Source organism: Taeniopygia guttata, chromosome Z, assembly GCF_048771995.1.
Source record: "Taeniopygia guttata chromosome Z, bTaeGut7.mat, whole genome shotgun sequence".
Classification (NCBI taxonomy): domain Eukaryota; kingdom Metazoa; phylum Chordata; class Aves; order Passeriformes; family Estrildidae; genus Taeniopygia; species Taeniopygia guttata.
Window position 1 is genome coordinate 47084691 of NC_133063.1, and position 16727 is coordinate 47101417.

The following is a 16727-nucleotide window of genomic DNA, read 5'->3' on the forward strand; positions in this document are numbered from 1 at the left end:
ACTAACTGGATTGTGACCTAATCATCACTAATCTAGCATGATTAGCAGTCATCTGTCAGCCTAGTAACCCTCAAAAAGGAGAAAGAAAAAAATGGACAAGGAAAGAGAAAAAGGTGCAAGGGCATAGAGATTACACTCCCAGGATGACTGTGTGACCTATTCTAGGAAAAACATACAGGACCTGTCTTTTTGAGTTAAACAAATTTTTTGGTTTACTTAATCAATGCCTCAGAGTCTAGTCCATGATCTCTAATATTCATCTAGTCCTTTAGGGTGAAGGAAGCATCTGTAAGGTTGAGCTTTTCAGCTTGTAATATAGCTCAGAGCTAAATAAAGAAGAGCCCTTTGCTTTGACACATGCCAAAGCCTTTTTCAAATGTCCCCTCAGGTTTCCTCAGGAGCTTGCAGTTGGGAAGATCAGCGCAGAGGTGATGTGGAGTCTTTTTGCCCAGGATATGAAATATGCCATGGAAGGTAAGAGAATGTCTCACTGCTGTTAGCTGACTTGTTGCTGGTCTCTTGTTCTCCGTTTGGTGAAAATGAGGCTTAAGCTCATGAGTAGCACCACTCATTGGAGCAGGGATTTCTAGTCGTTTGTTTGTTTGTGCACAGTTGGTTTATCTGTTTCAAGTTGTTCATTGACATCTCAGCTGGTTTGAAATCAGAAGCTCCCTTTGGCCTAGAAGTTACAATGGCTTGGATCAGCAGCCAGCAGAAGCTTCATCTTCCATTGTGCTGTGGTAGAAAGGGTTGGAGAGGTTGGTGGAGTCTGTGTTGTTCCCTGGATAATACTGCACAGGTTGCCTAAGCCATTGGAGTAAAGATGGTGTTATAACAATTCCTGCTGCAGACAGCTTCATTTCCAATTAGTCTTTGCATAATTCCACATCCTAGTAAGGAGGAAATTTTACTGTTTCTGAAAATGTGTTAGGCATGCAAAACCCAGCAAACATCCAGAAAGGAATTCTTCTGCTTGCGCTACTCTTCTGATGGTTAGTTTCTGAACTTGATTTTAGTTCTATACATTGATTTTCACAATCTCACCAACTTTTCACAAGTTTCAGAGAGCAGCTCCCACTGTCTCTGCAGAGTTGGGCTTTATGCTCATTCATAAGGTGAGATTGTGATAAAACAGAAGTACCAGTGCTGTCTGCGGCGGTGTTTATATTTCAAATCAAAGTTAAACTACTGCTTTTGGCCTCTCACAAAATTTTGCTCAATCCATTTGTCCCCACTTCGATGTGAATTCACAGGAGTGACAGCCAATTAGACTCTTCAGATTGCTAGGAAAAAAATGCTGCCAGTAAGACAGCTACCTGTATTTTGTTCTTTGGAAACAGTCTGTGGGGTTGCTCTGTAGGTGAAAAAGATTGACTCCATTTATTTTATTAATCTCTGTCAGTGCAACAGGTGTAGAGACTGTGCTGTAGGGGAGCACTCTTTGCCAGGTGAAGGCTTGAATCTGGCATGTGGCAGGGCTGGATGAAATGGGCTCAATTCTGTGTTAGGAACTTTTTAGGAATGATTTCTTTCCCTAGAAATCGTTTGTTCCTGCAAACCATTTTAGCTCCCCTTTCAATTCTGTACTTATTTATCTAGGAGGGATGGAGCACTGCTCCTATGAAGAAAGACTGGGAGAATTGCATTTGTTCAGCCTTTGGGGTGTCCTATCTGGGGTACCTAAAGGGAGCCTGCAAGAACAATGGAGAGGGACTTTTTACAAGAGTGTATAGTGACAGGACAAGGGGGAATAGATTAAAAGAAAGAGACTAGATTAAAATTAGGTATTAGGAAAAAGTTCTTCCCTGTGAGGATGGTGAGGCACTGGCACAGGTTGCCCAGAGTAGCTGGTTTTGCCCCTTCCCTGGCTGTGTTCAAGGCCAGGTTACATGGGGCTTGGAGCAACCTGGTCTAGTGGAAAGTGTCCCTGCCTGTGTCAGGGGGTTGGAATGACATGATCTTTACAGTCCCTTCCAACCAAAGCCACTCTCTGCTTCTTTCTACTCCTGTGTGCTCTACTTCAGGAATTTATAATGCAGTTTGCTCTCCTACATGCTGAAAGTGCCCTAATTTCCTCCTTTATCTGCAGCAGTGAGAATTGCAATTGCATGTTTCCAGGTCTTGTTGCTCACCTTCCTAAGACTCCCTTTCCCTGTTGCATCCAAAGTGCAGTTGTATGACTGTCAAAGGGGACATGAATTTTTTTTTTTTTTAATTTGGTTTCCAGTGCCCAGATTCGCTTGGTCTCCCAGGTTTTCTCTGTTCATGTGTCGTACTATGTCCCCACTGATGACTCTGGGCTTAATTTACCTTTTCCTGATATCCTTCTGGTCACTTGTGAGCTTCTTAAGACAAGCATTGCTATCACCCATGAGTTCCTCAGTGCACAGTAAATACTTGCTGAAAAGAGCATCCCTCTTCAGAATATTTATTGGTGACAAAAGCTGATAAAAATGGAGCTGGTGGACAGGGATTTTGCATTTTGAATAAAAATCTAAAAACTGCATGGTAATTTATTTGTAGTCTAACTGTTCAAGTTCTGCAGGAGGGTTGAACAGTGATAGAGTCTGTGTTAGGATATGTCTCTTCCAAATATATATTCAAGAAATGCTTTGGGTGCAGAATTCTATTTGAGGCAAGTGTGATTCCTCACACTGCTTTGCTCTCCAGAAATTTGTGAATATAACCTTTAGAACAAGCTCTACAATAATTCAGTTACAGGCCTTACTACATACATTTTAAATACAGATGATTGCATTAGCTCCCTGCATTTTTTTTTAACTCGGGGCGGGGAAAGGGATTAAAGGAAACTGATTAAATGATGTGTGGGATGATAATTTGATTTGCCAGCCTCAGCTGTTGGCTCTGTCATTTCTCAGGTTCAGCTGCTGTTTTTTCTACCAGTTAACCTGCACCAAGAGTTTCATATTACTTTCCCCCATTTGTGGCATAATCCCTGGGTACATTTCTTGCCTGCTCTGAGATCAGGAGCTCTGCAACAAAAGCTTATCTTCATATTTGGAGATATGTGCACATGGGCACAGAGTATAGTACTTGCCCCTAATTTTCTTCATGGTGTTTTCCCTTATGTTCTCTTCCTAAGTTCTGGATAACATGAGCTCATTCACCTCACCAAGTGGTAAGTTCATGGTCCTTATTGGAGCTTGTAGCTGTGAGTAGACAAAGACTTTAATTTCTTACCCATAGTTTTAGCACTGTGGATGTAGTATGTAACACTAGCTCTAGTGTTTTGTAGTTTTTATGCCAGCAATAAACAGACCTGCAAAGAAGACTTGAAAGACCATACTGCTCTATAGAAATGGAGAGCATGTTCTGTAAGGAGACTTGGGAGGAGAAGGAGTTCAGACCTGGCTGCATGAAACTGCCGCTTCCCTCCTTCCAGCCTGATGCTTCCACTGCTCTCCAGTAGGTAGTGTGGAAGAGACTTGGGAGGTTCAAGTGGGAGATGGCTTCTCTGAGCTGGAAAGCAGTGCCTGGCTGCCTGAGTTTTTCTTCTCCCATCATGCCTCTCTGAGCTGGAGCTTACCCCCATATGCACGACATAGCCTATGCAGGACAATGCATAAATCTTAATTTATACCTAGAATGTTGAGGTATTCTGACCCAGTATTCATGCCAGCCTGTGGATGCTGCAGCAGTGTGTCCGTTGGGCACCTCTGAAGAGTTAGATTGCTACTATTTAAAATGTTGAATCAAAAAAATGAAGTGCCTATTCTCGATATAAATCAGCAGCTGGTAGCAGTAGTCTTGGCAGCAGTGTGCTCAACTAATGGATATTATACCTTTGGCTGTCCAAAGGAGACACAGCAGAATCTCCAGGATCTACCCCACTTGTTTTCTCTCTCCCCTAAAGCAGTGACTACTCAAGGCACCATGCATAGCAGACCCAGCATTTCCCTGTTTGCTGGGTCTTTGAGAAGTGTTCCTTGTTCCCCATCAGCCCAAGAGTAAAACAGGTTTGATACACATGTCCCAGACTTGGTTGGCAGGCTTATGTTACTCTGGAGTCACTGTAGAGTAGAGGATGATTTTCCAAGTGATACAGTTGGCTCCACCTCTGGGACACTGTCCAATGGTCAAGCAGCTGTATAGCCTCTGTTAGTACACTAACTGTACTTAGTAGTTTTTTCATTTACCTCTCTGAAACTGCTGTCACCCAGAAATCACAAACACCCTCAGCAAAGAGACTTCTGCTCTTCCTTTGCTAGGAACACCTTAACAGACAGTAATAGAAAATCAGCATCATCCTTGATAGCAACATTTCATCTTAGTTTGGACACATCAGTATTAGGAGAGCTGCAAATTGGAAACATCTCTGATAGGAAGAGAGACAGTAAACTTGGCAGGCAGGATTGAAATAAATAATTCTGCTGCTTTCTCACTTCTAATAAGGAGAAGGGGATCAGAGGCACACACAGATGCCAGCTATCTAAAGTGTTGACACTTCAACAGCCCTGGTACCTATTAGAGTTTCTTTATAGAAATTTGACACTATTTGCTGGAAGTTAACCCATGAAAAATAGGCTAACAATCAGGAAAAAAAAAAAAAATCTGTGATTGAGGAGTATAGTAGAAGTCCTGTTCTCTGCCTGAAAAGAACTGGACATAATACTAGAAAGTGTGCTGCTAAGCAGCAGTTCCCTATTAATGCCTTAATAATATGGCCTTTGTTACTCCAAAAGCTTTTCTCCAAAGAAGTCTGTTTGCAGCTGAAATCTGCTAAGGAAAGTGTGGGAGACTTACAGAATTCTGTGTTTTCAGGATAAAACACAGCAGTTGCTGCACAATATCTGTGTCCTGTTCTGCTGTTGCTAAGGTGTTTAAAAGCCAGCAGGTTATAAAGCAGAACAGAGATGTTCTAAGACTGATGGCTGCCAAGATTTTCACTTGACTTTTTCTAAAATGGGTTTTCAATGTATGCCTCTGACTGATGTGGTTAGATGTCACCTTCAGGTGGTCTTAAACATTTCCACTTACAAAGGAAGCAACTGTTGAAAACAATGTCGGGTCTATTGAAGGGGGAGGGGGAGATGATGCAGGCTGGGGATGGAGGAGGGCTGGGTCTTTTTTGGCTTTCTTTGTTCTCCAAAGAGTTTGAGCTGTTCATTCTTGTCTTCTCTGTCACAAGCCCCTCATTTCTTTCGAATACGTAAAGTTCTCTTTTATGGTGGTAAGACCTCTTTTTTCTTTCAGTTTCCTGTGATTTATTCCTTAATGTCAAGTGTCTCCTTAAGTGCCTAGATGGCCAGGTAGTCCTAGTAGCTGTTCTTGGGTTTATGCTTCTGTGGCTGCTTTGCATCTTCTTCTTCTGCAACTTAGAAGTATTTTAGATGTCCTAGAAAACAGGAAAAAGCTTGAATTGCTTGCTTTTAGTGCATTGTTTAATTTTCAGGAACTAAATCTGGTTAAAGTCCTTTTTACATCCAAGTCAGACATTTCCTCGGCAGGAACACCACTTTGCGCATGCCGGAGCAGCAGCTGACAGCAGCACACGTCCAAGTTAATGAAGTTATAATTGTCCATTGGTTTCCTCACTCACAGGGAGCAGAGCAGGCACAGTTATTGCTCTGTTTCCAGTTTTAAATCTGCAAAGGGAGTTCTCATTTTCTTCTACCATTGCTTGAAGTATAGCAGAGGGTCAGCAGTTCAGACGCTTAGTATACTCCTGCTTTCTTAGTGCTCAAGAAAGATATGAGGTTATTAATGTAAAACAGGAATGGACCTTACACAGTTCCCCGTAGAGTGAAATGGACCATAGTACATGTAATTTGTCCATTGAACCATCACTCCTGAGGATTATGTCTCTCAGATATTGGGCATTTTAATCTCTTTAAAACAAAAATTGTGTTTCTCTCCTTTCTTTTATTATTTTTCTTTTTTTTTTTTTTTTGAGATTGTATCTGTATTTGGTCTGTGACGTGCACTAGGAGGACATGTGTGTTACACTCTTACAAAAGCTTGTAAAGAAACCACTGGAACATTCAACTGCTTGACAGTTGACAAAGGTTTATGGAAAAATTTGGTTTGAACATTTCTCTGGATTTTGTGTTTTCAACTGGATAATTCACACCTGATTTGGACTTTATTCTTGTGCATGTTGATGAAGGTTCAGGAGAGATGTGGAAGTTTCTTAATGTTTTGAATTAGTTGCAAGAGTTCACATGTACCTGAAAATATATAATGTTGTAAGATAAGCATGCCTGTCAGTTAATAAGCCATTCAGAGTTGAGAAAAATACTCACTCTTTTTAACATAGCCAAAACCTGTCTCCACATAAGCAGTGATGCCCTTGAAAAGTTACATCGTTGATGAGGTTTCCATGTTAAAGATCGAAAGAAGAGTCTAAAGTGAAATACTGGGATAAAAACCTGAGTCTAAGCCAAAATCTTGTATGTTTTAGTATAATATCTCACATTGTAGACATGGACTAGCAGCTTGCTGTGGTGCTACAGTGAACAAAAAAGCTTGGCACAAAACATATTCCTGCTATGAAACTTGGCAGAAGAAAGAGATGGATACAGACAGAAGGCACAGGGGAGCAGCAGTGCAGAATTGATCACCCGATGATGCAGGGTCACAGTGCAGGCAAAAGCCTGCTGCTGAGTCTTCATATGAAAAAGGAATTAATTTTCATCTCTTCAATTAAGATTTTAAAGAAAAGCAGTGCAGTAGAAGGATCTGCCTATGTAAGCACATGAGGGGTGGCTTAGGAGAAAGTGTTGAGCTGCTTTTGGGAGAATTTAGCAAGTATTTTAAATACATAATTGTGGGCTGATCTGAGGTGGGAGTCAATTACTGAAAGATGTTATGTGGACGTAGGCTGTGAAGAGCCTTGAGAGTGAAGACTTGGACCATACATTTCTCCTGATAAGGAAGGGGAGCAGTAGTCTGCGGAGATGATCTCTGCAGAAACGTAGGTCTGATTATGGCCAGTGCTTTAGTGGTGTAGGTGTGTGGGAAGGGTTGTGTTGTGGAAGTATGGGCATTGTAGAGGGAGAAACTGTATTTTCCCAGCATTGCCTGGGTACAAAACATAAGGAAACCTAGCAGGAGGAAGAAGCTCAGCAGCAGACCCTGCTTTGTGGAAGAGAAGTATTGATTTCTCCAAGAGGGAGCAAGGAAGGCTCTGGTTCCTTTGTAACTCATTTGATCTTGTTTGAGTGACATTATCAAACTTCTAGTGCTTTCTACTGTTGTCTCATAGGGGATGTAGTGTAACATGTTGCTACTGCCTTTGTTTATAACCAAGAATGAACAGATTTGCTCACCTTGATTTTTTCCCTGCAAAGATGGAGTCTCAACTGTGATATGTTAAATGAAAAAGCCATGAGACATTGCTCTGTTTTTATTGCTTTGACAACAAAAAAAAATGTTTAACTAATGGAAGTATTAATTAGAGCTACAGAAAAAAACTCTAGATTCCCAATAGTCCCAACCTCCAAGAACTCCTGCCTGTTGCCAGAATTCTGTGTTGTGAAGATTTTGTGGCTCTATACATGCTTCATCCTCAACACCCTTGCAGTCTGCAGACATGCTTCATAAGTCCTCCCCATGCCTGGTGTGTTTACATGCAGTGATGAATTCAGACCTAACTGCTTTTATTTCCTTCCTTACAGAGCATGAGAAACACAGACTGTGTAAAAGTGCGGACTATATGAATTTACACTTCAAAGTGAAGTGGCTGTACAACGAATATGTTTGTGATCTGCCTGCCTTCAAGGGAAAAGTGCCTGAATATCCAGCGTGAGTGTCTCCTGTAGTAAATGCCCACTATCTATTTCCTTTTGTTACCCTGGTGGTAGGGTGGCCATTTGGATCTCCTGTGGCTGCCTTCAAAATACTTCTTTTCTTAACTCTCAGTTTTCTGTGTTTGTGTACATGCTTTTCTGCTGTGGTGTTCTGTGCCACTGCCTCTCACCCAGCACAGTCCATTATTGTACAATATCTCCCAACATTTCCAGAGCTTAGCAATGGCATGGACAGACTTAAAACTACTGTGTGCCTGCAGTGTGGGCAGTTCTTGAAGAGAAGATGTGTGCCTACACATATGCTTTATCTATATATACACTATACATGGATGTCATATGTACACACACTACAGGATTTGTAAGTAAAGATAATGTTTTTCTTAGTAAGACTGGGTAGCTTAGTTGGAAGTATCAGATAAGCTTTTGCTCTTGAGCTCTAAACAATTGTTTGCAACTTCTAACTTTAAGAGAGCAACAGTAGATTTCAGACCTGGAGAAGGTGTATGAGACCAAAAGGTTGTCTGGGCAACCTGGAGAAAATGGTGTAGCTAGAGTCCCACACCTGCCTCAAGCTACAGCAGGTGTCCTGGGTCTTAGCAGTGCTTTAACTGGTTTTCAGAAGCTTTCAGTGATGTTTGCTCCACGACTCCTTTTATCCTGTGCTTCACTGCTACTCCTTCACTGTGTTTTGGGGATTTAACATACACTCTCCTTTTCACCCCCTCCAAATCTTTCTAGCTTCAGTTTGAGCTTATTATAGGCTGCACATAGAGAATAAATTGTTCTTGCTTTTCAAGAGTAGAATGCTTTGATCATGCTTCTTTATGGTCTTCTGCTGGTTCTTGTTTGTTCCCAGCTTTCCTTCTAAGTGAGGTTTAGACACCTCTTTCCGGACATATTTGTGTCTGAACATAACTCTTGGCCTTAAATATGACCTTGCATACTTTGCCTTGCAGGCAGTGCTGCTGCTTTCATGTGCCATGTGCTGTGTTGAAAGCAACCTTTTGCATTTTCTTTTATTCAGAGATATTGCTGACTAGTGGTGCTCACAGTGGGCCACTGGCTGGCCTGCAGACACCCGCAGCATTGTGTCCCACCACACTGCTGTTTCCACCCTGTACATGACTGTTCCATGCTGTATAAATGCAGCACTTTTCCCCTCTTGACAAACACTTTTTCCTGGACTGTGTTTCCAGTTTGGCACTTTGAATTCTTTTGCCATGCTTTTGTGCATGCAGTCTCTCAAGCCTGGTGCTAGCTGCATACTAATCAGGCTTGAGGCAGTTGGGCATAATTGCTCGGTGTGGGCTGTGGGCCTGATTAAGAAATCAGGTCAGCAAGAGACATAAGCTGCTCACTGAGCAGGGTGCTAGAGTGACAGTCTCAGAAGCCCTTTCTCTTTGCTGTGCCTCTGAGTCAGGGCAGTCTTATGCAAGCCATCAGCTATTCTTAATCTCTCTTTTTCTCCTGTGTAATCAGGAGAATGATGCTCCGTTTTGTTCTGCAGTCTGTTCTGCTCTGCTGCCTTTGTGGTAGAGCTTCAGTACTCATGTGCATTTGCAGCCACTGGCTTTGTTACTTCACCCTTGTATTTCAATACAATAGCCACATTGTCAGACACAGGTGATGTTTCTCTCAACCATAACCTTCACCTGTCACAAAATACCCCTTGATATGAATTGTCCTTTGATTTGTTTAATAACAAGTATTTTTAGCCTCAGAACTTCCTTAAACAAAGGAGACCACGCATCAGGTTTGCATATCGGTAAACTCATTAGATGAAACTAAATTGCTCCTCTCCAGACAATGGTTGGGCTGTTGATGCCTCAGATTTTAGCTTTTATATTTTTCAGATACTGTATTGCTTTAGTGTGTAGTTCAGAGCTTCATATTAGGGAATAGTAAGCTCTCTTCACAGAGTAGGGAAACAAAACAATTCCTTCTCTAGCTGGTGACCAAGAGCAAATGATCCAAATCTCAGGCCTAAGAGCACAAACAATGAATGAAGAGAGAAAAACAAGAAGAATGGGACTTCATAACCTAAAGCTATAATTGGACAATTAAATTCAATATGCAAATGGACCAGAACTTTAAAAAGTGAGAGACCTCGTGACTGGTCGTCCATTTTGTGACCATTTTGGGTTTATCTTGTGTGTAGCCCTGGCTGGGCTCTTGTGCTGCCCAAGGTGTATCCATTGAGGTCTTTTAATAAATGCCTACTTTATTCTTTAGCTCTGTCTAACTTCTGTTCTAGGACAGCCTTTATAAGGCATCACGATCTGTCTACTTGTCAGACAAAAGGCCATCCACAAATTCACTTTTCCAGTTTATAAACCCTGAGAAACCGTGTTCCTGGTAGCCTTTGAGATACGATTGAACAAAGTGCAGGGTCCAAAGTATTGAAGTTGAGGTTTTTATACTCGCTTTATTTCCAAAACTCAGAAGCATTTTCTGAAATGGATGTAGCTATGTAACTAGGAGTGTACCTTCAAAACTTCCTCTCTGCCAGCTGAAAGTGAAGGGTCAGGTTTTCAGGTTCCTGAAAAACCCCAGCTTTTTAGTTGTGTACATACATGTTTGTTTAAGTACTGATCTTAGTGTGCAGGTAGCATTGTAGCTCTACTGGAGACTGCCTCCTCTCTGGTGGGGGAAGATATTCCTACCTTTGAGATCCTTTTGGCTTCTTCTGGCTCTCTTCATCAAACACAGTATTTATTATTTTACTCATTGGAACCATGCCTTCCTTCTTGCCTCAGCTTTTGCCAAGGCACAGAGATTGTTCCTTGGATACCCACAACAAAGCAAGATTTATTCACCTGCAGAGTGACCCTGAGGGAGCCAAGCTCATGGCCAAGCTGAAATGGTAGCCTTTTATGTTACCTCACTGTTGTGCAGCCAAGAAGGGTGAACTTACATTTAGTCTTGAAGTGCCAATGGCTTTCCCAGCAGGCAGGACTGAAGTGTATTCTGTGCAGACCTTGTTTGGAGAGTTTGGCTGTGCCATCTGGAGCCAGGCTGTGCTGACCCCTGTGAGCACAGAATGTCTCTGAAGCAGCACTGTGAGCCGCTGCCATGTGTGATGGTGTGTGAGTCATTACAGCATTTGCTTCCTGACCAATAATTGAAGCAGATGAGGGAGAAGCTATCTGCTGTATAATAACATTTTGGATCTATTTCTGCATGAATTCAGATTATTTTTATACATTTCTGTGCTAGATAATTTTGCATATTGTTCTGGATATGTTGCCTTCATAGTCCTTGGAGTCCCCCTGATTTGTTCAGCATCCCAAGACCTGCTAGTAAAATATTATGAGAGGTATTTGGCCTAAGATAGTTCTAGGTTTGTGCTACAGCTCAAAGCATAGTTTGGCTCTGAATATACACGTGGACTGGAAGTATCTGTAAATTATTTGCACCTCTCAAGTTTTTGTGTCAGCCAAAGGACAAAATTGAGGATGGCTTTGCAGATGATCTAAGTGGCACATTCAACATTCATAATAAATCTCTTCCTGAAGGTAATGTTTTCTTTTATGAGAGGGGGAGCAAATACACCTCTCCCACCCACCCAACAGTACCATTTTCTTTGCCACCTTTGCTTAGACAATTTGGCAAGACAGTTAGGTATACCTAGGCACTTGATTTTGTGTAGCAACATACGATATCCATAAAAATGGGCAATGTTCTCAACAGCAAATGGGTTGACCTGTGACATGTGAAGCAGTCAGCAGCTCACAGCCTGGAAACTGTGAAACAGGTGGAAGATACATAGTTGCTTCCTTGTGAAGTGCCCGAATTCCTTTCTAAGGCTTAAGCTGTTTAAAATACACTATTACAGTTTAAAAGGAAATGTTGAAAGCTTGAGAAACTTGCAGCAGACTTCAACATATGCTGACTTTTAGGAGCCTGAAGTGCCATTCAAAAGGAATTCTTTCATAATTCAGGAAGTCCATATGTCTGTGACAGTGTTCCACTGTTGCTGTCTATAATAAATAGGGCTACAAAGACAGGTTGCTGTTGGCATTTTAACACTGTGTCAGTTACAATTTCCAATATTAGCATTGATGTGCTTTATATTTTAGAGTGTAGAGATTATTTAAGGCTATCTAGTATGCTCTGCCTGTGAATTTGCTCTTAATCTCCCTCTCATGTCTGGCATATGCTTTCATGTTCTTTGCAAGCTCAGGCCACAATTAGCACAATCTCTATGAATACAGCTGCTTGCACTCTGTAAAACTCATATAATAATCTTTTGTTTGGACTGATTACATGTGGACACTTGTTGTTTTTGAATGCTGTTTAGTAATATTTGAAATTAAGATTTGTTTCAGCTGTGCTGTGTTGGCACTTGTATGCAACTAACTCCAGACAGATATTTAAATAAGGCTGTAAGTGCTCTGTTACTGCTTAAATACAGGCAACAAAAACACACACACACCCTTTTGTACTGTGTGTGTCCCTTGGAGCAGAGGACAGAGGGGCCAGCTATCAGATCCCACCACTGAAGCTGCTTCTCCGCTTACCTATTTTAACACTGCCTGTTTGGTACACCCAAGTGAGCATCAGGACAGGTGCCTGTGGGTGTGGAGGTCTTCCTTGTGCTCTCTGGCTTGTGGTTGGAGGGGGAAAAAATGATAAAATGCTTTGAGGTGAAGCAAAGTTAAAGGTGGCTGTCAAGGAGGGGAAAAAGGAAGATACCAGGAAGAGAAAAGACAGGAAGAAGGACAAAACCAGCTCAGAACCAGCCCAAGTGATGGTATAGGCCCTGTTAGCTTGTGTAGAGGTGCAAGTGTATTTGGGAACTTGGACTACATGCACAGACAGCAACATTCAGACATCTGACAGCTTTCACAAGGCTTGCTGGGGTTGGGGTGCTCCTCTTCCTGCTATAACTTGCTATCTTTGCTCCCCTGCAGGTGGTTTGAGCAATTTGTGATGCAGTGGCTAGATGAAAATGAAGATGTTTCCTTAGACTTCCTGCATGGTGCTCTGGAGAGAGATAAAAAAGATGGGGTATGTAGGTTACTACTTGGTGCTACATCATACAGTGCACAGAACCAAATAAAACACTATAAATCCACCTGTCTTACAAATGGTGGATGTGGTCCTTTTTTCTTGCTAAACAATTGGGAAACTCATTTATTTTAGTAATTTACAGGTCACAGGGAACTTTTTAATAGGAAGGTGCATATCATTCATTTTTGCCTATTCTGCTCCTGTTAATCTGTCAGCCAGTGGTTTGGTGCTCTCTCAGCTCTCTCTGTTTGGGAGAAGTAATTGAAATTGCAATTTGAGGCACTTAGCATGTACTTAGTCATGCAGTGAGAATGTGACCTTAATCCACTGACAGACCAGTTTTACTCTTAATTTGCTGAGTATTGCCAATCGAGAGGAGAGCTTTCCTGTTATTCAGTGACTGTTGGCACTGTAGTCTGTGACACTCATGCAACATTCTGTTTAATAGCTAAATCTAAAAAAAAATTAAAATAGCTCTTTACTCTTTCCTTTCCTCATTAACTGGCAGGCAAACCATGCATTGCATTAAGGATCTCAGCATCATCATAGATTTCCTCACTGCTTGTCATGATCATAGTTAGTGAAGGATAGTAAATTTATAATCTAACCAAAAAAAGGCTATTTATCTCCTCTAGGTATTTTGAAGAGTTTTTGACTAATTCTGAGGAAGATGTAGGTTTTGGTAAAGTTACCCTGCCTTCAGTGTAACAGATGATGGAAACACCCATGGGTGGGTATATTTCAGATCTTTCCGTTTGACAATGACTCTGTACTTCTGTTTTAGTTCCAGCAAACATCAGAGCATGCTCTGTTCTCTTGCTCAGTGGTGGATGTGTTCACCCAGCTCAACCAGAGCTTTGAGATCATTAAGAAGCTGGAGTGCCCAGACCCTGTCATTGTTGCCCACTACAATAGAAGGTTTGCAAAGGTAATCCCCTCAGCATCCAGGTGTTTATCTTTTCTTAATGGGGGTAAGACAGTATGATTTTTTTTTCTGCTTGCTGGAGTTCTGCAGTGGAAGAGGACATGTAACAGTGCTCACATTTTGTCTTCACAGACTATTGGGAAAGTGCTGATGCAGTATGCTGACATACTCTCCAAGAGCTTTGAGTCCTACTGTTCCAAGGAGAAACTGGTGAGTTATGCTGAGCTTCTCTTTTTCCCCAAAGAATCGTCTAATTGTCTTGATGAAACCAGTCTCACATTGCACCTGACCATGGTGATGATGTAAATATTTTCAGTGTTGTTTTTATCATCATTTGTATGCTTTTGAAGTTTGAATTCTGGCTTGGACATAAAATAAAAACAGGTCCTGAAGGTGATATGCAGGGTATGGAGGCTGTCAAGTCCCCTTGAAATTAACTTCCACATTGCCTGTGTTGTGTGATTTAAAAAAAACAAAAGTGGGCATGATTGCTCTGTAGATCTGGTACTTAAGAGAGGTCTGTCCATCTGGGTATTCTGCAACTGGCAGCTGACCAGTGGATTTTGTTTTTTTAATTTTTTGTAATACATTTGAGTGCTGAAATCTGTGCATGCTGTGCCTCCTATGTAACTCTCAGATCTGGTGGTTATCTTGGGGAAGGGTGTTAAGGCACAAGGTATCCCACTGGTGACAGTGTGTTGGCATCCCGAGAAATCACCTGCTTTTGTCCCTTTAGCCCTGCATCCTGATGAACAACATCCAACAACTGCGGGTGCAGCTGGAAAAGATGTTTGAAGCCATGGGTGGTAAAGAGGTAAGAGAGCTCAGAGACTGAGTGTTATTACTCATTCCTCTTGTATTGTTGTTGCTGGGTTGCTTGCATCCTATTGGTTCTTGAAAGACTGCAGTCATGAGGAGAGCCTTGTAACACCTGGCACTATTAAGTGTGGGGAGACAGCCATGACTGATGGCTTCCCAAGGAAATCTGTCATCAAATGCAGGAACAAACATTTTGGATCACAGAACAGCATAGAAAAGGAAATAAAAGATTGGCTCCATTTGGGCATGGCTGATGGAGGTTTCAGTACTGTGGACATTGAATCATTCTATATGGCATATAAATGTGCGACAGTGCCTTTGCTGGACATGAAATGTCCAGTAATCTAATACATTACAGACATGCAATTGAGTTTTCTGCTTGTGTTTTGAGGGATATTCAGATGTGTCCATTTGTTGCAAGATGGTAATTTTCACAGAAATAATATTTTATTCCTCCAGGTCACTGTTTTTGTTCTGATGTAATATATGTAATTTTTTTTCTCTTCTTTTTTCATTGCTTTTCAAGATTCAGGAAGATGAAGAAAAGCCTGCTGATGCTGATGTTAGGAAAAATTATTTTCAAGTGCATTTTCTTTGGTTGTGTTGTGATAGAATCTGTGCTATGACCTGTACACCAAGAGAAGAATCAGCTTTGCTGATGGGCAGCTCAGTTTTTGCCTATCTTGCTTTTCTAAATATTTCTTGTGCTCAGTGGCAGAATTCTATGAAGTGGCAAAAATCTTAACAAATAGATTTACCCCATGAGGCAAGGAAAAATGCTGTTATTCTTTCACCTCAATAATCCTAATTTCTGCATCAAGAACTAGCATTATATGCTTCCTGCATATATATATATATATATATATATACATATATACACATATATATTATATAAGATAATATATTATATATATATATATAAAATACTTATTTTTCGGAAAAAAATAAACTTGTGATGAAATGTTATTGAAGTGGCCTATAAAAGTTTAATGCCTGTGCATTTAATTTCCCTTAAGGAATCAGTTTGCTACTATTTTCCATAGTGGTAGCCATTAAGTAGGGTTTCTCTATATTTAAAATTGAAAATATCCCTTGCTACTGTATTAAATAAATTGAGTAAAATGGTGTTTCTTGAGGTTATTGGCTACTTTCTCTAGACTAAATTTCTTCTCTGCATTCTGCCCTTTAAAACCTTCCACAGGAGGCGTAAGTAAGGTTAAAAAGGGATAATGAGCCCACTATTTCCCCCACCCCCGTACTGTGTAATCAAAAGACTGGGAGGGGAGAGAAACCCAGACAGTGAAGAGTAAAACAGGAAGAAATGTGGCAAGCACACTAGGAAGCTGGTTTTTGGAAATGATTTTTTTTTTTCATTTTCTTTTCAAATGGTGCTTATTACACTTCATAGGACTGCCACTGATCACCAAAAATAAATTGTGTTGTGTTAGTGCCTGCATTATCTGCTGTCCCTAGGGGTTTCCTGATTGGTGACAGTGTAGTACACTGGTTCTTGACTCAAAAACTGCCAGTTCTTTGTTTTGCTACAGTAAACAAGGTCTTGTCCTAGTTTGAATAGTCTTTTGTCTCCAGATTGAGCCTGACAATTGGGTGACAATAGGTGAGACAACAATTTTGACAATAGATCTTACTGGAAATGCATCTGGGGGTTCTATGCTCCTTCAGGAAGGACAGTTCTTAATTTCTGTGGCAGATTTGTTCTGTGATAATCTATCAATGACACAGTGTTTGCACAAAAGTAAGCATTATCCTGACTACTCTGTCCAAAAAAACTTCCCTGGGAGAGTAAGCAAGTAGCATAGTGGTATGCCCTGGTCTTGAACTGTTCAACTTCTTGCGTTCTCAAAGGTGTTCTTGAGAGCCAGGTGCCAAATATTCCATTGTTCCTGTGGCAGGTATGTTACTTGTGCCACATGTGCAGCTAGACCTTCAAACTGTTTTCAGTGTGCTTGTGGCTTCATCTGCTTCTGACTCTCAGATCCATCTCGATCTGCAGCTGTAGCTGTGGTACTGCACAACTCTGGAAAGCTCTGGAATACTGCTGCTACGTGATGTTCTTTGCTAGTGGTCCAGAGCACACCCCTAGAGAAATTCAGGTCACTTATTCCGTTTTTCAGTGAGAGAAGTAAAGGGTGAGGGTTCACCTGTGGTCACCCTGCAGTGTAATGGCATAATGCCAAAGA

At 41.2% G+C, this 16727-nt stretch overlaps 1 protein-coding gene across 11 annotated transcripts in view; it reads left to right on the plus strand.

Annotated features, from left to right (window-relative positions):
• The window catches only part of UNC13B (unc-13 homolog B), a 208244-nt gene that overhangs the window by 159304 nt on the left and 32213 nt on the right, over positions 1 to 16727 (plus strand). For all 11 annotated transcript variants that reach the window (XM_030258840.4, XM_041711471.2, XM_072922644.1 and 8 more), the window contains 6 exons: positions 389 to 474; positions 7638 to 7764; positions 12683 to 12779; positions 13567 to 13710; positions 13840 to 13917; positions 14444 to 14521. In XM_030258840.4, coding sequence (XP_030114700.4) covers positions 389 to 474; positions 7638 to 7764; positions 12683 to 12779; positions 13567 to 13710; positions 13840 to 13917; positions 14444 to 14521 — 610 coding nt within the window. The remainder of the gene's footprint in view (positions 1 to 388; positions 475 to 7637; positions 7765 to 12682; positions 12780 to 13566; positions 13711 to 13839; positions 13918 to 14443; positions 14522 to 16727) is intronic.